Source organism: Clupea harengus, chromosome 7 (genome assembly GCF_900700415.2).
Source record: "Clupea harengus chromosome 7, Ch_v2.0.2, whole genome shotgun sequence".
Lineage (NCBI taxonomy): Eukaryota > Metazoa > Chordata > Actinopteri > Clupeiformes > Clupeidae > Clupea > Clupea harengus.
The window spans coordinates 21,597,421-21,618,231 of record NC_045158.1 but is presented as its reverse complement, the minus strand read 5'-3'; the positions used below and the strand labels follow the sequence as shown (position 1 = coordinate 21,618,231).

Sequence of the window (20,811 nt, the reverse complement as noted above, 5' to 3'; positions counted from 1 at the left end):
TCGGCCAGATAAGCTACATGCTCGACCAGTCAGCTTTCAGGGTAATCAATTTCCCTTCACTAATCACTTTGGAAATAGGTACTCTGCAGGTGTGAATGTATCATAATTAATATCTAGTTATGTATCCTTAGACAGCATTTTACTTTGACTGGAGGATGGCATATGAATGTCATGTAAGAATGTACTGTATGTGACCAAAAAAACTATTGATCTGAATATGACAAAATATCTACCAAGTCAATGGAAATTTAATAAAGACGACAGTTAGATGAATATACGGTCTGAAATGTATTTAATCAGTAAAATATCATCTTGAGTAGTAGTAATGCATTTACCAACATATTTGGCAAGATCAAACTGGCATTATGAGAAAGCATCACCTGTTGGTACCCCCACAGCCTGGCCGCAGTATTTCATAACAGTCAGTTTGCTTACAACCCAGTCCAGCTGTGTTGTTCACAGCCAAAAGCAAGGGCTTCTGCTTACAGGAGCTTTTCTGACGCAAACGTTTGTGTCCAATCACAAAAAAATCAAGTTACGATCAATATGTAAATAAATATGAGAACTATTCCAGCTGAACGATACCTTCCAGCTGTGTGTAAATCATGTTAACTTATGACCTACAATGATTATATAATTCCAAATGTATGATTGAAACCCAGCATAGACAAAAGTGAACAGGGAACAGTAAATTATTGCATTCATTTGTTTACAGTTTTATCCTCTAAGATTGTAAATGATTGACCACAAACAAGAGTGTGAGTTCTAATAACAGGGAACTAAAGTACAGCTAATGTGCTAGCGAACAGCTAAAGCATGCATCGATCATTAGATTTGGATAGATCTACAATAATGATACAACTATTTGAAGAACACGATTTCACATAGTGCTAAGTGATACAGTACATACCATTCAGACAAATCATAACTTAATATCACATAACAATTCGGTAACACATTATTTGGATAGTCCACCTACAGAATCAGAATCAGAATCAGAATCAGAATCAGAGACTTTACAGATGGTTTTGTTGAAATTCAAATGAACTCTTGAACCCCAACCCATAATCCAAACCTCACCCATAAGGTTAAACTGTTTAAATTGCAGTTAACAGAGTTTCAAAAGATAGTGTGTTTATAATTTGAGCATCTGTAGATAGCCTATAGGGGTCTTTCCAAATAAAGTGTGTTTATAATCTGAGCATCTGTAGATAGTCTATTGGGGACTATCTAAATAAAGTGTGTTTATAATTTGAGCATCTGTAGATAGTCTATTGGGGACTATCTAAATAAAGTGTGTTTATAATTTGAGCATCTGTAGATAGTCTATAGGGGACTATCCGAATAAAGTGTTACAACAATTCAGCAGGCAGAACAAAACCCATAGAAAACACAGCTTTTTTACAGAGTAGAAGCGCTGTAAATGATAAGGACAGGTCTGAAGTGGGGGGCAAGGCTGGGGCAATCATAACCATGCTTGGGTTCAGCAAAGGGAAAGATTTGCCCCTTGTATTGGGACACAACCCCCTTCTAGGGTAAAGACTCACCATAGGATGAAACATACAGTATGTCATACGTTTGTATGTGTGTGGTCTGAATGCAGATATACAGGAGGTTAATGGAGAGAGAGGAGCAGTGAAGCACAGCTGATTACACATATTTCGGTTGATTAAAGACCAGACGTGCTGCCGTTCTTGGACCATCTGCAGTAGGCTATCAGCACATGCTGGTAGCCCCTTCAGCAAAGGGTTGTAGTATGTAGTGTACCCGTGTAATAGCTAAGCAGCAGTAGCAGTGGCTGTGTCGTAGTCGAGCAGTGTCCTAATCTATGTGTCATGTGCCAGTCTCATAGTGTATGAGTTGTGCGTTAAGTTGAGTAGTTGTGTAGTAGTGTAGTCTAGTAGTAAAGCAGCTGTGCGGTGGTGTGGTGGTGGAAGCTTTGTGGAGTAGTTTAGCAATAGTCATGTGGTAGATGGGTGGTTTTCTAGTTTTGAAATGTGAAGTGCCAGTTGCCTACAAAGGGTTGGGCTGTAGACTGTGACAGGGTAATTGTCAAAGTCAGAGGGCACAGTATAATTATGAACAATTAAATTGTTAGGACACAGCAAGCAGCAACTAGGTAGTAGGCATACAAAACCTTAAATTGTTAAAGAATGGCAATAATAATAATAGTTAAAAAAAAGCAAAAATTACAGTACAACACAGTTGTACTGTAGCAGCAGTTCCAGAGACAGTAAAGATGGCTCAACCCAACTGTCCCCATTCAGCTGAGAGAACCTGCAGTATGGCCAGAGAGCAAAAGCACAGGAGACAGATGGTTGAGGGGCTGCAGCTCTGAGGACATCAGTTGCAGTGATGAGGCATAGCGTAGATCAGTTGCAGTGATGAGGCATAGCGTAGATCAGTTGCAGTGATGAGGCATAATGTAGAGAGGTACTGCTGTATGGGAGGAGACAGTCATCATAAGTTAGAGGTGAGTTGTGCCAGTGAGAGAGGTGTGAGGAGAATCGTGAACATAGATATCTGTTTTTCTTTTCTTCTGACTATTCCCTTGCTGTTCTGGACCTGGTATTGACCGGAGAGTTGGAGAGAGCTGTACATGCCGGTGTACTAGAGAACAGGCAGAGTAGGCTGAAAGAGGGCAAGGCAGAGCAGACCACAGAGGAGAGGCTGGAGAAGGAGAGAGAGGAGTTAGCAAAACGCAGTCATTTCAGGTCAAATGTGGCATGAGGAAATTAGCAGCCTGTAGTTTGTCCAGCTGGATGCCCAGTTCCCACGGCGATCACTGTAGGCTGCTTTCATCTGTCTGTCTAATGGACATTTTCCCTGGTTAACTGCAAGAGACCTTAAGGTAGGCTACAATTATATATGATCCTTAACTGTTCTTTTCATTGCAGTCAATGGGTAGCCAACTATGTATTTTCAGAGAACACAAATATATGCAGTGAGACTCAATTGTTTGTAGTACCATGACATCAGCAACATTTAATAGTTAATGAAGGCCTGTGCGTTTTCAGATAGTTTTCAGATTTAGATGTGAACTTTTCTGAAAGAATGACAGACTTTTGATGTTAAAGGGACTAAACTGAAGAAAGGCTAGATCAAGCAAAACAAAAACACCTGACGAGCGTTTTGGATGGCCTTGCAGCGAAATAGCGCCACCTACCGGGATTTAAGCCAGCCATATTTAAGGCGGTCATATGTTGTTGTGATGTACATGTATCATAAATCATCCAAATAGCGGAGGAAACAAACCGACTTTTCAAATGCACTCCGTTAATATATAAACGGAAACGCACACAACAAAGAGAAACATATTATTTTCCAACTTTAAGAATGTTCGCCGAAATTAACATTTGACTTAAAACTTTTAACAGCAATATTGACAACTTATTACCAAGGAGAAACACTTTGGCCGAGTTCCACAAATATACAGAGCGCATGCGTCGATTCTTAGTCTATCATGTCCAACCTGCTGCATGCATGCTGCTTGAGGTAGAGTGCGGAAAGTATTGTTAGCTGTCAACTGCATGTCCGGGATTAACTTTCTTGGACTTCCGGCCATACACAAAGATCTTGAAAACAGACCAGCTGTGAGTTTGTGTCTGTTGATCCTGGAGGCATTTCATTTCCAACCCGTCGCTCAAAAGTTCCGCTAGATACCTAGCTAGAGATAAGCTAACGTTGCTAGCTGGCTAACGTTAGTTGAGAAAATTTCAAGATGGCGCCTTTCAGATGAACGCAGGACGTTTCTAAAGGTAAAATAAAGTGGATTTCAGTGTGTAAACAAAATTATGTGTATTATAGTTTGTATAAATGCACTTTCGCAATTGAGCTTGTTTGTTCTCTTCACTTGTCACAGTTGTCATACTTGTTTATCTGACTTGGCGTTGAGCATAAACAAGCAGGGATCTGCGTCCGTCAAATTGTCCAAGTGCTAGGTCCAGAGTTTATGCGTGATATTAAATCTGAGCTTTTTTGCAATTGCTTGATAAAGACCATTTGAAGCAGGCCTACTCTTTCAGGCACCATGGAATGTACTGTTGATGGCCAAATTCAGGTCAGACGATGCGCATGTCAAGGCTGACTTTGGGCACTACATAAATCCTCCACTATTATTCCACCTGTTAACACACGAGGGCCTTCAGCACGGTGGTGTTATCGCTTTCTTCGTATTTTGCTGACAAGAAGCGTAACATTGCCATTGATAACGTGTTCGTTCCAGAAGGCTGTAAGTTAAGTCATGGTGTGACCCTGTGAAATTCTTGTGTTGCTCACATTCGTGTCCCTTCTGCCGCAGAGGTTGTAGCTTCAGCCCGTCAGTGACTGAGAGCTAAACTGAGCCCTCGCCTCTGTCTGTCACCAACATGGCCAAAGACCAGACCAGTGTGTTCGACCTGCTCCCTTTTCTGGAGTCCACGGACCTTCAGCAGCTGCAGCAGACCAGACAGCTGGTGGAGGACCACCTCAGGGCAGGTACACACACACACACACACACACACACACACACACACACACACACACACACACACACACACACACACACACCACTCTCAAACAAACAAACACACACTTACCACTGTACAGTTCACCTGATACTAAAGCTGATCCATGTCAAGCTACAGGTGGTCACTCCCAGATGTGAGGGGCTGATGTGAGGGGCTAATGTGTGGAGTTTCAATGTTCACTTGAACATCGAACTGTTAGCCATCTTGTAAAGCCACTGACGTGTGTGTGTGTGTGTGTGTGTGTGTGTGTGTGTGTGTGTTTGTTTGTGTCTGGCAGAAAAGGGCTCGGTGCTGCTGAATGGCCTGGTGGATTATTACCTGGAGTCCAGCTCACCTCAGGCTCTGCTCATCCTCACCGCAGTGGTTGAGCCACAGCACAAGGTCAGAGGAATTCCACCACACCACACCACCATGTAGACCGCACCGCACCGTACACCACACTGTACACCGCACCGCACAGCACACCACACTGTACACCGCACCGCACACCACACTGTACACCGCACCGCACACCACACTGTACACCGCACCGCACCGCACACCACACTCCACACCACACTGCACCAGACCTCACCACACTACACTACACTGTACACCACACCTCACCACACTACACTGTACACCACACTGTACACCACACCACATCACACTACACTGTACACCACACCACATCACACTACACTGTACACCACACCACACTACACTGTACACCACACTGTACACCACACTACACTGTACACCACACTGTACACCACACCTCACCACACTACACTGTACACCACACTGTACACCACACCACACTACACTGTACACCACACCACACAACACCACACACCCCTGTACACTACACCATACCTCACCACACCTCACTACACTGTACACCACACTACACTGCACACCACCCCACACTACACTACAATACACTGTACACCACACCACACACCCCTGTACACCACACCACACACCCCTGTACACTACACCACACCACTGTACACCACACACCCCTGTACACTACACACCCCTGTACACTACACCAGGTCATATCACGTAACTCAGGCTTGATTAGTCACAGCAAGCTGCAAGTTGCAGGATTTTTATAGAAGCCTGCACGTAACATGTTGGACTTCTTAAATCCTCTACATTTCAGCTGCAGAAAAGTTTGTTTTTCGCAGCAGACAACCTTTCTTGCCGCTCTGCCTCACCCCAGCAGACTGTAGTCAGTCAGTGACACCCTTCATTAAGCTAACTCATCAGATTTAAGGCATCAAAGACAGGTATGTTTGGGCTGGGAGAGATGTAGTGGCAGCATCCCTTCGTAGCATATCTGAGAAGCCTTGTGTCAAACATTGTTGTGACACGGTAGCTCCTGAGAGACCACCTACTGCATGATTACTGTCTCTACCTGCTGAAGGAGCTCCTGTTCGCCCAATCACAGTGCCCTTGCTTAAACTCCATGATGAGGCAAGGCAGATGCACTAGTACAGGCTGAAATGGCAAACATTCAAGGCAGCAGCATCCCAAGGGAGAGTCTCTTCCTCAAGCTCTAGTTGTTGTTGTGAAAAGGCAAACGTGCCTTTTGGCTCACAGGACTTATGTAATTTTGACAGCATGATGAAATTGCAATTACCCAACAGTCCTCCTGTTTCTTGGATTCAGACCTTGAGTTGGTTGCATACACTCATACTGCTCTGGCCCTCGAAGATGAAAAAAACCCACCTAAACCAAAGAACCAAGATTGATAAGTATTGGGGGATTGTTTCGTCCTGGTGGGTCATAAACACGTGTATGTTTGACCATAAAAATGATACATTGTGCCTGAAATCTGGTCTGCATCTTGTGTAGTGATTTGGTCTCGCAGAGCAGACTGAAATGAACAGGCATTTGGTTCAGTGACACCCCAGGAGCAAGAGGTAGTAACAAACTGTGTGTGTGTGTGTGTGTGTGTGTGTTTCCAGCCGCTCCTGGAGAAGCTGAATGACTGCCTGGGACGACAGATGTGCCGGCTGGCCTCGCTCACCCTGCTGGCTCACGTCATCCGCCGGCAGCCACCCTGGATCCACACCATCACCCGCTCGCCCCTCTTCCCCGCGCTGCTCAAGTGCCTGAAGGTACCCGCTCAAGCGCAGCGCAGCACAACCCAGCACTCTCACTCTCTCCTCCAGGACGTGTTCTCATGCGCAGCGCAGCACAGCACAGCACAGCACAACCCAGCACTCTCACTCTCTCCTCCAGGACGTGTTCTCATGCACAGCGCAGCACAACCCAGCGCAGCACTCTCACTCGCTCGCTCTCTCCTCCAGGACGTGTTCTCAAGCACAACCCAGCACCCTCACTCGCTCACTAGCTCACACCCCTCCAGGACGTTTCCTTCCCGAGGGGAAAGGTCGTCTGATTGCAACAGTGCTATCGAGACGAGGAATGTCCTCAGACACAGCCTTCGGTCTCCTCTACACTCATTCGGGTGGTGTGCAGGTGCTACACATCCCTGCTTGGGCAAAGCCTTCCTCCCCACAGGGCCAGTGAGAACCTTGCCAAGGGCACCTATTAAAGTACAGCTGACCCTGCTTGTCACACTGGCCCTGAAATCTTTGTGTGTGTGTCTGTGTGTATATGTGTCAGACTGATAACATTGTTAGTGTGTGTATATGAACTGTGTGTTGAGTGCTTGAGTTTGTTGTAGTGTGTGGGTTGGTATGCCAAACAGTGGTTGTTGTCGTGATGTGTGTCTGTGTAGGTGGATGTGTGTGTAGGTGGACGTGTATCAAACTAACTGTATTAAAAGACCGTTTCTTTGCATTTGTTTGTGTCAGATGTATTGGGTGATTGTTGTTGATGTGTGTATGTAATGTTACGTAATGTATGTTGCGTGTGTTTGTGTTTCAGACGGACTCCGAGCTGGTGGTGCTGATAACAGGAGTTCTGGTGGTGACCACACTACTTCCCATGATCCCCCAGCCCAGTCGCCACCTGCTGGACGAGCTGTTTGATGTCTTCGGACGCCTGGCGGGGTGGACTCACAGGAGCTCAGGTACTCGCCCTGATAGAATTTGGATCTGGGTCAGAACCATTCACTGCTGCCGGCACCATTAATAATGAACATAGCCTCAAGTCAAATTGAAGGCAGTGGGAGCAGGCTCTTGTCATTTTACTTTTACATGAATTCATTCATCAGACTCTTATCCAAAACTTCTTAATAGAACAGACAGGTGACACATTTTTTTATTCTGTTTATGAAATTGACTTCTATACTCACAGTCCCCATGCATGTGAATATCAGACTAGTCCCCAACCATGTGAATATCAGACTAGTCCCCAACCATGTGAATATCAGACTAGTCCTCATGCGTGTGTGTATATCAGTGTAGTCTCCATGCGTGTGTATACCAGTCTAGTCTCCATGTGGACATCATATCTGGCCTCCTGTGCAGGGACCAGCCCCAGTGTGCTGGCCATCCATCTGCACGCTGGCATCTACTCCCTCTTCCACCGCCTGTACGGCATGTACCCCTGCAACTTCGTGTCCTACCTGCGCGTCCACTACAGCATGAAGGAGAACCTGGACACCTTTGAGGAGGTGGTGAAGGTGAGACTGCCTCATAGCCACCATGTAACACTGGCTGATGGATTCTATTTGTTTCATACACTGATTTGTGTGTTCTGTTTGTTTCATATACTGAGTGTGTGTGTGTGTGTGTTTTATTTGTTTCATACACTGGTGTGTGTGTGTGTGTGTGTGTGTGTGTGTTCTGTTTGTTTCATATACTGAGTGAGTGTGTGTGTTCTGTTTGTTTCATACACTGGTGTGTGTGTGTGTGTGTGTGTGTGTTCTGTTTGTTTCATATACTGAGTGAGTGTGTGTGTTCTGTTTGTTTCATATACTGAGTGTGTGTGTGTGTGTGTGTGTGCGCTCTCAGAGGCTGGTTCTTACCACCTGGGTCATTTACACACACTTCCGCTTGCTGTTTCTAACCGTAGACATGACATTTATTTCTTTTTAACACAATTAAAAGTACGCAATCAATATAAGTATGAGAACTCAATCAATATATTAGAGAGAGAGAGTGATTGATTGCTTTGCGTTCTCATTTTGACTAATAATGTACCTGTCAAATCACTGTGTTTTTAAGCCCATGTTGGAACATGTACGGATTCATCCCGAGTTGGTGACTGGAACCAAAGATACCGAGCTAGACCCCACAAGGCAAGTCAGACAGTCATAACACCTTTCATCAAACTCGGAGGAGGAAAATATAAAGAGGAGGAAGTTTAACCTGTCAAGCGAACTCTCTTGCAGATGGCGGAGTTTTGAGACCCATGACATTGTGGTGGAATGTGCCAAAGTGTCCCTTGACCCCAAGGAGGCCTCCTGGGAGGAGGGCTTCTCCAGCATGCCTGATGTCTTACCGATCCACCTGAACTCTCGAGGCCTTGGAGGATCACCCCTGGACCTCAGCAGCTATGGTGAGACACTCCCACCCCTCTCTGCCAAGCTTTAGCGACCGTCCGCACTCACTAATGACTCCGAGTAGCCCTCTCTGCTAAGCTTTAGCGACCGTCCGCACTCACTAATGACTCCGAGTAGCCCTCTCTGCTAAGCTTTAGCAACGGTCTACACTCACTGATGACTTCGAGTAGCCCTCTCTGCTAAGCTTTAGCGACGGTCTACACTCACTGATGACTTCGAGTAGCCCTCTCTGCTAAGCTTTAGCGACCGTACGCACTCACTAATGACTCCGAGTAGCCCTCTCTGCTAAGCTTTAGCAACGGTCTACACTCACTGATGACTTCGAGTAGCCCTCTCTGCTAAGCTTTAGCGACCATACGCACTCACTAATGACTCCGAGTAGCCCTCTCTGCTAAGCTTTAGCAACGGTCTACACTCACTGATGACTTCGAGTAGCCCTCTCTGCTAAGCTTTAGCGACCATACGCACTCACTAATGACTCCGAGTAGCCGTCTCTGCTAAGCTTTAGCAACGGTCTACACTCACTGATGACTTCGAGTAGCCCTCTCTGCTAAGCTTTAGCGACCGTACGCACTCACTAATGACTCCGAGTAGCCCTCTCTGCTAAGCTTTAGCAACGGTCTACACTCACTGATGACTTCGAGTAGCCCTCTCTGCTAAGCTTTAGCGACCATACGCACTCACTAATGACTCCGAGTAGCCCTCTCTGCTAAGCTTTAGCAACGGTCTACACTCACTGATGACTCCGAGTAGCTGCAGAATGGTTCATTGTACCTCAGTAACATAATGACAGTAGACACACTGAAGGTAGCATGGACTGAAACTCGAGTACTGTATCACGGTTGTTTATGTTGGCTTTTGTGATCAGTGAATCAGAGTCCAACAAGCTATTGGCCTTGTTGGTGTCACACGACGCTGACCACCTTTCAGCATCCGTGCCCTTTCTTGATGTGTAATTAGACAGTGAAGGATACGTTTGTGTGGATTCAGTTTCTCTCCTTCTGTGTGTGGCCGAAAAGTGTGGTGTGTAAGGTAGGCCTTTGGACTCGTCATCTGTCATGCTGTGTCTTCTTCCTCTTAGGAAGCCCCTCTGTCCCCCTGTGGACCCCAGGCGTGACCCCCTCTAGGCCGGGCCCCCCTCCCTCTCACTCCAGCACCCCCCTTTCTGCCACCCAGCAGGTGAGACTCTACACACCAATCGCTATGGTAACCGTATGGGTCTTCTTATTCCTTGTGTGTATTTACTCACCCTGTTATTCATCCCACTCTGCATCCCCTCAGCATTATTTAGGGAGTTAGAGTATTGGAGTATAAATCACTTTGACAGTTCCATTTGCCCAGGACTGGATGTTATGAGAAACGTCATGGCTCAGTCTACCATAGTATATGTGGTGTTTTTCTTCTCTTCAGACATACTTGAATTAATATATTTAAAAAAGAGAAAAGATAGTCAGCAATGCTTTTCCTTTAACAACGGCACTGCCGTACTGTAAATGTGTGTGAATGTGAGCGTGTCATTTCTCTCTTTGAAACTGTGGAATCTGTTTCTCAGAGTTCTACCATCGCCATGGGAACTCAGGACTCATTTTGGAGCCCTGCCTTGCACTGTGGGATAGCCACGCCCCCCAGGGCAGCATCCCCTACCAGTCACGGGTCCCAGAGCTCCTCCCACCTCTCAGGAAGAATGCAGAGCACACCAGGTCAGGAAACGCCAGTCCTAAACACACACACACACACACACACACACACACACACACACACACACACACACGTGCACGTGCACCATTTCACTCTACTCTTATACATACCTGGATCATACTCAAGCACTACACTCAGGGCACACATGGGCTGTTGCATAGGTTTGTCATTGATTTGTTTAGATTGTTGCAGTGGATGTGTTATATGAATGTGTGTGTTTGCAGTGGGTGTGTAATATGAATGTGGTTTTGTGGTGGGTGTGTAATATGAATGTGTGTGTTTACTGTGGATGTGTAATATTAATGTGTGTGTTTACTGTGGATGTGTAATATGAATGTGTGTGTTTGCAGTGGGTGTGTAATATGAATGTGGTTTTGTGGTGGGTGTGTAATATGAATGTGTGTGTTTACTGTGGATGTGTAATATTAATGTGTGTGTTTACTGTGGATGTGTGATATGAATGTGGTTTTGCGGTGGGTGTGTAATATGAACGTGTGGGTTTGCAGTGGATGTGTAATATGAATATGTGTGTGTTTACTGTGGATGTGTAATATGAACATGTGGATGTGTAATATGAATGTGTGTGTTTGCAGTGGATGTGTAATATGAACGTGTGTGTGTGTTTACTGTGGATGTGTAATATGAACATGTGGATGTGTAATATGAATGTGTGTGTTTGCAGTGGATGTGTAATATGAACGTGTGTGTGTTTGTAATATGAACGTGTGTGTTTGCAGTGGGTGTGTAATATGAATGTGTGTGTGTAATATGAACGTGTGTGTGTGTATGCAATATGAACGTGTGTGTGTGTTTGTGTGTGTGTGAAATATGAACGTGTGTGTGATATAAACGTGTGTGATATAAACGCGTGTCTGTTTGTATAATATGAACGTTTGTGTGTTTTACAGTGAATGGAAAGCTGACTCCACAAGCCTCCATGTCAGGCTCTCTCTCTCCACTCCCCTCTCAGCCCCAGGAATCTGAAGCCAGAAACCAGCCTGTCAACTCTGCCCAATGTCCAAAGGTACACTATGTGTGTGTCCACACACACACACACACACACACACACACACACACACACACACACACACACACACACACACACACACACACAGCCTCCCATCATGTATGTTTATACAGATACACTGCTCTGCACACCGTCTAAAGGTTTATGTGCACACAGAAATCATCGCATCACTCCTGTCCACACCTAGTACCCCACAATTTCACTCCTAATAAACCACACTTTCACTCCTAATACCCCACGCTTTCACTTCTTATACACCACACTTTCACTCCTAATGTTTTTAAACAAGGCTCTCCAGAATACATTGTATTATGATTATACACAATTAATTGCATCACTTCTTTTTTTGGTTTGCTTGCAGGGTGGTGGAGTGATTGACAGCTGTCAATCATCTGACTTGGAGCAGAAGAATAAGCCAGAACCCAGTGCCTCAGAGAATGTTACTTGCTCAGGTGAGCGAGTGAGCGTCACTCTGTCTTCAAAGTGCGGCGTTATATTGGAGAACACAGTTTATTTATCAGGCTTTGAGGATATCAAACACACTGGCTTCTTCTCTCCTAATTTTCTCTCCCATCCTCCTGGCCTGTAGGTGGTGCTGGTGAGCAGGAGAAGTCCCTCACTCTGCCTGAGGTGTGTGCCTTTGTTATGGAACGGGATGAAGAGGGTCAGAGAGAGGAAAGTAAGTGAGAGGTTCAGCAGCTTGTTTTGTTTGTGTGTTTGTATCATAAACACACGCATGGGCATATGTGTTGCTCACAACACACACACACACACACACACACACACACACACACACACACCATGCACATAAACACACAGTGCAAACTGACATACAGGCATATACCACACAAGGTTTATGGCACGCACACACACACACACACACACACACACACACACAGACTTGTCTTTCTTGTCTTATTTCTCTGTGATGATTGTGATCATTCCTCCCCTCTGATTTGCCTAGATGCTTTCACTGAAGAGCTGCTGAGCCTCACAGACAGTGACCGCATCGTTCGGACCTTACACAGACGAGACACCATGTTCTCCCACAAGCGGCCGCTAAACCCCCAGGGGAAACTCAGCTACACCGAGCCCCTGTGCATCGGCACCGACACCCCAAACTGGCTGTCCACCCCGGACCCTCAGCGCCCCCTGTGGACCACCTGGTCTTACACCCCCTCAGAGAGTTTTTCGTGCGACGGGGCCTCCCAGCATGCATTTCTCCCGTACGAGCCCCTGTTCGACCTGACGCTGCCCAAAGCGGCCGGGCTGTTTGTGGAACGGAGGACGGGAGAGGCGAGGAGGCGGGCCGTTGGCGGCGGCGCCGACGGCAGGGCGGGGGAGGATTGGTCGGAGGGGGCCGCGGCGGGTTCCCCTCTGGAGATGTTGGATCAGCTGATCCGCCAGGGCAGCACCAACCATGACCACATTCTCAAGAGGTGAGGGGGGGGTGGGGGGGGATGAATTTCAAGGGGGTCAGGGATTTACCCAGCAGCACCTGTACATTGCCATGCTAAACGCAGCTTGTTATTGTTTACACCTGTGTTTTACTGTGTTTTTGTGCTGTATATTGTATGTAATCTGTATCCCAACAACTGGAGCCAAATTCCTTGTATGTGCCAGCATAGTAGGCCATTAAAGCCGATTGTGACGCGGATGAGGTCATCAGGGGTCAGGGGATGTGGACTTTTGTAATGTAGGTCTGTCTTTATGTCTGGCGGCACGAGAGCTGAATCAGAGCTGCTCAAGATTTAATGGTGTCGAGGGAGGAAGCCATTGCTCTAGCCGTGTGTGACAGCGGACTGATGGAATCAGACGTGTGTGAAGGTTAATGATGCAGAATGAGCAGCTCACTTGGGTCATTATCTTCACTGTTAAATGAGTCTGCTCTTTCTCTCTCTCTCTCTCTCTCTCTCTCTCCCCCCTTCTGCCTTCTTTCCTTTTGCTCTCTCTCATTCTCCTTCTCTCCCTGTTTCGCTCTCTTTCTCTCTCTCCCACTCACACACTCATTTCCTCTCGCTTGTTCTATTCATCTTTTTCTTTCTCTCTCTCGCTCTCTCTCTCTTTATCTCTCTCTACCTCTCTCACTCTCTCCCTCAATTCATCTCTCTCCCGCACACTCATTTTCTCTCTCTTGTTCTATCATCTTCTTTTCTGTCTCTCCCGCTCTCAGGTTGTCAATGCCGAGCAGACCAGCTGAAAGCCAGGCGCAACCGGGGAAACCGGCGCAGAGTGTAAAAGGCAAAGGTAGAACACACACCCCTCCATGTCCCTAGTCACTGCTGCTCTGTCCCCTCAGACAACCTTTTCCTGAGCTGAGCTGAGGTGTAGCAAGGGCACAGCACATCACCGTACCTCTTGTCGTCGTTACTGGAGTTCACCACTAAGGAGCTCCCTATTCATACCACCTTCTGCTTATGTGAGCTAGGGCTGATCAATTAATCCCATTTCAATTACGATTATGGCTTCCAGCTATTATGAAAACAACATGATCACTTGAACAGCTCGGTTGGGGGGTGATGCAAAAACAGTGGGCTTTCCAGTGTGACGTCCCAACGCCACATGAAAAAACAACCTAAACCAGCAGGTTTTTTTTAAGTGCACCATTAATCAGTGCAGGGCCTAAGTCATCGTACAGTACTTAGCTTTTCAACTGATTATGAAAAAAATTACTTATATTGTGTATTACTCCGTACAGAAATGAACTAAAGATGATTTGAAAAGAACACTTGTCTGTACATATAAGTCTTATATTTAATATTCCTAATAAGACAAAACATAGGTTAATATATTATAATATATAAACATACTATGCATTGATAAGAATACTACTACTAATAAAGTAAAAATGAGCTCTGAGGGTCCAGCATCCCATGTCACATGTGAACAATCACACCACTGCTGAAAAAGAAAACACTGAATCAGTAATCGTGTTAAATAACCGTGATTATGATGGTCATAATGGTGCCCTAATGAAAGCAGATGTATAGCAAGGGCACAGCAACCCTGAGAGATCTAGAGGAGCCAGGGTTTAACAGGGGCCCTGGAACATGTATGACCAGTATTAGATGTATAGTAGTTCAGATGAGAGGGGCCCTGGGACATGTATGACCACTATCAGATATATAGTAGTTCAGATGAGAGGGGCCCTGGGACATGTATGACCACTATCAAATGTATAGTAGTTCAGATGAGAGGGGCCCTGGGACATGTATGACCAGTATCAGATATATAGTAGTTCAGATGAGAGGGGCCCTGGGACATGTATGACCAGTATCAGATATATAGTAGTTCAGATGAGAGGGGCCCTGGGACATGTATGACCAGTATCAGATATATAGTAGTTCAGATGAGAGGGGCCCTGGGACATGTATGACCAGTATCAGATATATAGTAGGTCAGGTGAGCGTGTTCAGAGGGGCTGCAATTTCCTGCTCCGTCCCTGAGCATGAGACAGAGCGCCTCTCTCTCTCTCTCTCTCTCTCTCTCCCCCCATCCTGCTCTTTGGGGACCACAGCGTAGCATGCTACCCATCAGTACCTGATTGATCTTCTGCACTTAATGAGTCACACCAGGGCACTCAGCCACCCAGTAGCCAGATTAATGACTGCAGTCAGGCGAGGAGACGGCGGAGGTGATGAACCAGGGCGCTGTACAAGTTCCCCAGGAGAAACACTGTCTGGGGAGGAAGCTTCGGGAAGCAGTTATTTTAGAGGAGCTACTTCAGTGTTACTATCTTTACAATCTGACAGCTAACTTGAAAGAAGGTGCCTTGAGAAAAAGGAAATGTCTTGTGGGTTTCTCATCTGGGACTAAAGAATCAGCCAGGCACAGCTCCAGTGATAACCCGTCTGAAATGTACCAGGCAGACTCGCACACTGAAGGGTCTCATGGAAGTTGGCTTCTTGCTTGCACTTCTTGCACTCCACTTCTTTGCACTATTTGTTGTGTTTACAGTTCACAGCCCCCGTTTATAGCCATTCCTCCCTGTATATATTTCTTAGACCGTTGTGCTGTTGTGTTGTATATTTTGTGTAAGTACACTGAGAGCCACTTAACCTGGAGTCAAATTCCTTGTTTGTGCAAACTTACGTGGCCAATAAACGTGATTCTGATTCTGATCTTATGTACTAGTTGATTTAGTATTTGTCTTTTAGTCTTATTGCCTGTTTTAGTTGTCCACCCTTCTCTCTGTCTTCTGCCTGTTTGTAGATGTTGAGGAGTTTCAGGACCTGCGCAGTCAAGTGCAGTTGCTGCACACGCAGCTGCAGTTTGAGCGCTACAAGCGGGAGCAGCACGCCATCCGCAATCGGCGCCTGCTGCGACGAGTCATCAATGCCACCACGCTGCAGGAACAGAACGTCTCTATGGTAACGCCACCCTCAGAACAGTCTAACTACCCAGGAAGATTCCATAACAGACCTCTAACAGATCTGGACTGTTTGTTCCTGCTACGGACTGTAGTGTCTAGTGTAGTGTGTAATATGTAGTGTAGACATTTATAGAAACATGCGTAATCCAGACTGTTGTCTGAACATTTGTAGATTTTCTCTATTTAGAAAAAGTAATGCAAGTTTTTTTTAAAACATCTGTAAATGGGGTATTTTATCAAATGCCAGCTGCATCTATATCACTACACTGAAAACTATATTGAGATGCCAGGAACATCACAGAAGTGTTTGACGGGCTGTACAATCTGCCTGTCAGGTAACAAGCATCTAGACCTAAGATTCCCACTCTAACCCTAGCTCCTTCTCACAGTCTGACGATGACCCGGTCTTTCTGTCTGTCTGTCTGTCTCTCTATCTCTCTCCTCCTCTCTCTCCCTGTCTGTCTTTCTGTCTGTCTGTGTCTCTATATCTCTCCCTGTTTGTCTTTCTGTCTGTCTGTCTCTTTATCTCTCTCCTCCTCTCTCTCCCTGTCTGTCTTTCTGTCTGTCTGTGTCTCTATATCTCTCCCTGTTTGTCTTTCTGTCTGTCTGTCTCTCTATCTCTCTCCTCCTCTCTCTCCTCCTCTCTCTCCCTGTCTGTCTGTCTGTCTTTCTGTCTGTCTGTCTCTCTATCTCTCTCCTCCTCTCTCTCCCTGTTTGTCTTTCTGTCTGGCTGCCTTGTATGTCCCTCTTGTAGAAAGAGCAGCTGCACCGGCAGGATGTGGAGATGCAGGGTTTGCGCGGGAGCCTCCAGCAGGAGCAGCAGCGCTACTCCGTCCTGAAGGAGGAGACGCAGGCCCACATCAAGCAGCTGCAGGAGCAGCTCGCCCAGCTGCAGAGAGAATGCAGCCAGTATGCGTCAACTACTCAGAAGCTACAGGTACATCTCACACAGCACTAAAGCAGCCAGTATGCGTCAACTACTCAGAAGCTACAGGTACATCTCACACAGCACTAAAGCAGCCAGTATGCGTCAACTACTCAGAAGCTACAGGTACATCTCACACAGCACTAAAGCAGCCAGTATGCGTCAACTACTCAGAAGCTACAGGTACATCTCACACAGCACTAAAGCAGCCAGTATGCATCAATGACTCAGAAGCTACAGGTACATCTCACACAGCACTAAAGCAGCCAGTATGCGTCAACTACTCAGAAGCTACAGGTACATCTCACACAGCACTAAAGCAGCCAGTATGCATCAATGACTCAGGAGCTACAGGCGCATCACACACAACACTACAGCATGAAGTATAACATTAATTTTAGTGGAAGTGCTCACAATTCAGGATTTCATTCAATAATAGTAATTTATAAAACATTTATAGTTTTAAAATATGATATGATATTGTACCCTAATGTCAGTAGTAGTATTTTTCTTTTGTGTGTGTGTGTTGTTGATATGGGTTGTGGTAATGATGATGTTTTGAGGTAATGATATGTGTTGAGGTAGTGTTGTGTTAAGGTAATGTTGAGGTAATGTTGATGTGTATTGAGGTAAAGTTGATGTGTGTTGAGGTAATGTTGATGTCTGATTTAGGCTGAACTGGAGGAAAGTGAGGAGAAAATGACCCATCTGGAGGCGGAGTTACAAACAGCCAATAAGAACCTGATCAACATGGAGCAGTTACTGAGTCAGCTGTCTCTGAAGGTAAGAGACCAGCACTCACTCACACACAGACAAGAGCCTAAGACACACAGACCACACCCTCGTACACACACTCTTACACACACTCTTACACACACACACACACTCTCTTCTCCCCTTCCCAAACAAACACATAAAGACACTCATTCAGGTACACGCGCACTTACACACACGTACACAAAGAGCACACACACACCGCGGGGTCAGTCTCCCTACAAATGCTGTCGTCCCCTGACCAGCCCTTCATTAAAGTGTATTGCCTTGCCTTGCATGTGCACTGAGTGTGATTTCTCCCTTCCCTCCCGCTCTCTCTCTCTCTCTCTCTCTCTCTCTCTCTCTCTCTCTCTCTCTCTCTCTCCCCCTCTAGCTGGGCTACTCTGAGCGGCTGGAGGAGCAGGCGTCCTTCCTGATCCAGCAGCTGCTGCTCCTAGAGGAGAACCACAAGCTCTGCCTGCAGCAGCTGGATCGCCTGGGGCCCCACGCCAACCAGGTGGGACGTTATTAGTGCACCAGTGATATCACCCAACACCTTAATAGTGCACCAGTGATATTAGAGCAGTGCTTGTTTATATCAGTCTGCATGGCCGCACTTACTTCAGAATCTCGTGTTTACTCTAGTCGTCATGCTGGGAAGCTATCAGACTTGTGTACAGTTGTTTTGGTATTCTGTGTATGTGTACGAATTTGTGTGTGTGTGTGCATAGATAAATGTGTTTAATGGTTGTTTGGCGGTTGTGTATTCTGTATCTTTATGGTCTTTATTGTACCTTTTTTGTTCGGTTAATCTTTGGTGGGCATGTTTTCTAACTTTACTGTGTGTGCGCGTTCACGCGGGGCAGGAGATGAAGATGCTGCAGGCCTCCTGGAGGAAGGAGTGCGAGCGCGCACGCGTCACCTCTGTGCAGCAGGGTCAAAGGTTAGACGGGGCACTTCAGCGAGTCACTGACTTGGAAGCCTCAGTCAGCAGGAAGGAACAACTCATCCTGCAGCAGAAGAAACTTCTAGAAGATGTGAAAGTACAGTCAAGGTGTGTGTGTGTGTGTGTGTGTGTGTGTGTGTGTGTGTGTGTGTGTGTGTGTGTGTGTGTGTGTGTGTGAGTGTGTTTGTGCTTGCTGTTGAATCTGCAGCAGAAGAAAATTCTCGAGGACTTGTGTGTGTGTGTGTGTGTGTGTGTGTGTGTGTGCAGTTGTTATGACAAACAGTCAAAGTACTGTTCGGGGCTGCATAAACTTCTGTATTGAAATTCTGCTCATATTTGCACTTTGTCAAGTTGAGTTATTAGGTGCTGTGGCTAGCCGGCAGTGTTGGCTTCAGAACGTGGCAGGAATAATGTACTGCCACCCCCTCATTCAGAAGGCAAGCAGACAGGCTCAGCAGGCTGGTAGCGTTGCCTGCTGAGGTGCTGTGTCATGCTGTAGATACAGTAAGCAGGTTTGCAGTGGGGAGCTCTGACCTGGTTATTGAAGTCAGGGTTTCTCTTAAAGGTACATTATGCAGATATTCATCATATTCTGAGGTATGTTTTCATAGCTAACTACTCTTCATAAGATCCTCAAATTGATTAGTCATGGTAAGGACAGATAAAGACACCTGTCATTCTGACTAGCCGCCAAGGTTATTTACAGCACTAGAGTTATCGCCAAAAAACATCAGTTAGCAAGCTGACTAGCTTTTTTCAGTGTTTTATTCACTGCGGTTGCTTTTGACGAGGCAAGTCAGGTAGCTTTTAACTAGTTAGCCAGCTAGTTTTAGATGAAAACTCTTCACTGTGGTTTCAAATCAACCGAGTAATCATACTTACATGCTACTGCCACATACTGCTAGTGCATATTTTGAGTTCTCAGGTGTGAGATTTGCTAGCTTGCCTTTCTGATATTCTACACATTCTTGTATTTTTGTTGACGTAGTTGCCCCTTGGCGCAGATACTCATGTGATGTGATTGATGGCCTGTGGGGGTGTGTGTGTGTGTGTGTGTGTGTGTGTGTATTGCGGAGATTAGCATCATGTCTCTGATGTAGGTGACTCAGGGCTGTAAATGCGTTGTGTGTAATTGTGTCTGTGTGTGTTGCAGAGACCAGCTCCAGGCTTCAGAGGACCGGTATCAGGGTCAGAAGCAGGTGACTCAGGCACTGGAGCTGGAGCTGCTGAAGATTTACAGCCAACTGGAAACAGAGAGGCAGACCAATCACGACCGAAAACACGCATCCAACCACCTTATTAGCCCCGCCCAGGCTGATGCACGTACCCCCACAAGGACAAGGTGAGTCTGCAATTTTAAGGCCGAAAGGTGACTCGGCAGGTTTAACTCATTTAACTCTAACCAAGTATCAGCTTAATTCTGTCATCCCATAGTACCGGTGACGGGCTTAGCCATGCTAGTTTCAGGATCCACCAGAAGTGTCACAGTCTGTCGTCTACAGAATAAGAAACATTAGCATTCTGCCTTTTGGCTCGGAAACACCTATACTTGGTTCCTTTAGTCGATTCCACAACACAACAGGTCATAAAGGATGCAGATAATAGCGTTTGCTAAATAAAGGATGTGAGAAGCGAAACCTCACGTTTTGGATGTTTCGTTTTGTAGTACCCTTTTCTTGGGAGACTCACATGTGCTCTGTCGCCTCGCATCATATTCGCCTCCATGTGAAATGGAAAAACTGGTTTGACAAAGACGGCAGAACACTCTTTAGGAATCCCCATCTACCGGCCTCTCCCAGGAATATGTTGCAGCCCATTCTAAAAGAATATTTTCTTTTCTTTGTGGCCTGGTAGCTTTTACCATATGTAGAAATTTAAGTAGCGCTATTAAACATAGTAGAAAAACTACGCCGCAATGGCTTATGTGCCAGGCGGGTAAAAGAACACGCCCATGTGTTCTTATTTCTGACAGTTAAAAACCAAATGACCAATGAAAATGTGGAACATGATCTCAATATGCAGGAAGTGGGACCAAGGGTCAAAATTCTGTGCAGTACAACACAAAGTGGGACACCTGGCCACCCCTGCAATGAACCATATCTGTGAATCACCAGATG

General features: G+C 46.0%; 1 protein-coding gene across 1 annotated transcript in view; it reads left to right on the top strand.

The window, feature by feature from the left end:
- Positions 1-3,442: 3,442 nt before the first annotated feature.
- Positions 3,443-20,811, top strand: part of tsc1a (TSC complex subunit 1a) — an 18,545-nt gene continuing 1,176 nt past the window's right edge. Inside the window, exons 1-21 of the mRNA XM_031570845.2 lie at positions 3,443-3,758; positions 4,301-4,476; positions 4,786-4,889; positions 6,464-6,616; positions 7,392-7,536; positions 7,937-8,091; positions 8,636-8,709; positions 8,803-8,969; positions 10,055-10,152; positions 10,526-10,673; positions 11,580-11,695; positions 12,060-12,150; positions 12,288-12,377; positions 12,663-13,137; positions 13,872-13,945; positions 15,911-16,068; positions 16,825-17,007; positions 17,668-17,778; positions 18,143-18,265; positions 18,615-18,802; positions 19,848-20,036. Coding sequence (XP_031426705.1) covers positions 4,368-4,476; positions 4,786-4,889; positions 6,464-6,616; positions 7,392-7,536; positions 7,937-8,091; positions 8,636-8,709; positions 8,803-8,969; positions 10,055-10,152; positions 10,526-10,673; positions 11,580-11,695; positions 12,060-12,150; positions 12,288-12,377; positions 12,663-13,137; positions 13,872-13,945; positions 15,911-16,068; positions 16,825-17,007; positions 17,668-17,778; positions 18,143-18,265; positions 18,615-18,802; positions 19,848-20,036 — 2,951 coding nt within the window. The 5' untranslated portion in view covers positions 3,443-3,758; positions 4,301-4,367. The remainder of the gene's footprint in view (positions 3,759-4,300; positions 4,477-4,785; positions 4,890-6,463; positions 6,617-7,391; positions 7,537-7,936; positions 8,092-8,635; positions 8,710-8,802; positions 8,970-10,054; positions 10,153-10,525; positions 10,674-11,579; positions 11,696-12,059; positions 12,151-12,287; positions 12,378-12,662; positions 13,138-13,871; positions 13,946-15,910; positions 16,069-16,824; positions 17,008-17,667; positions 17,779-18,142; positions 18,266-18,614; positions 18,803-19,847; positions 20,037-20,811) is intronic.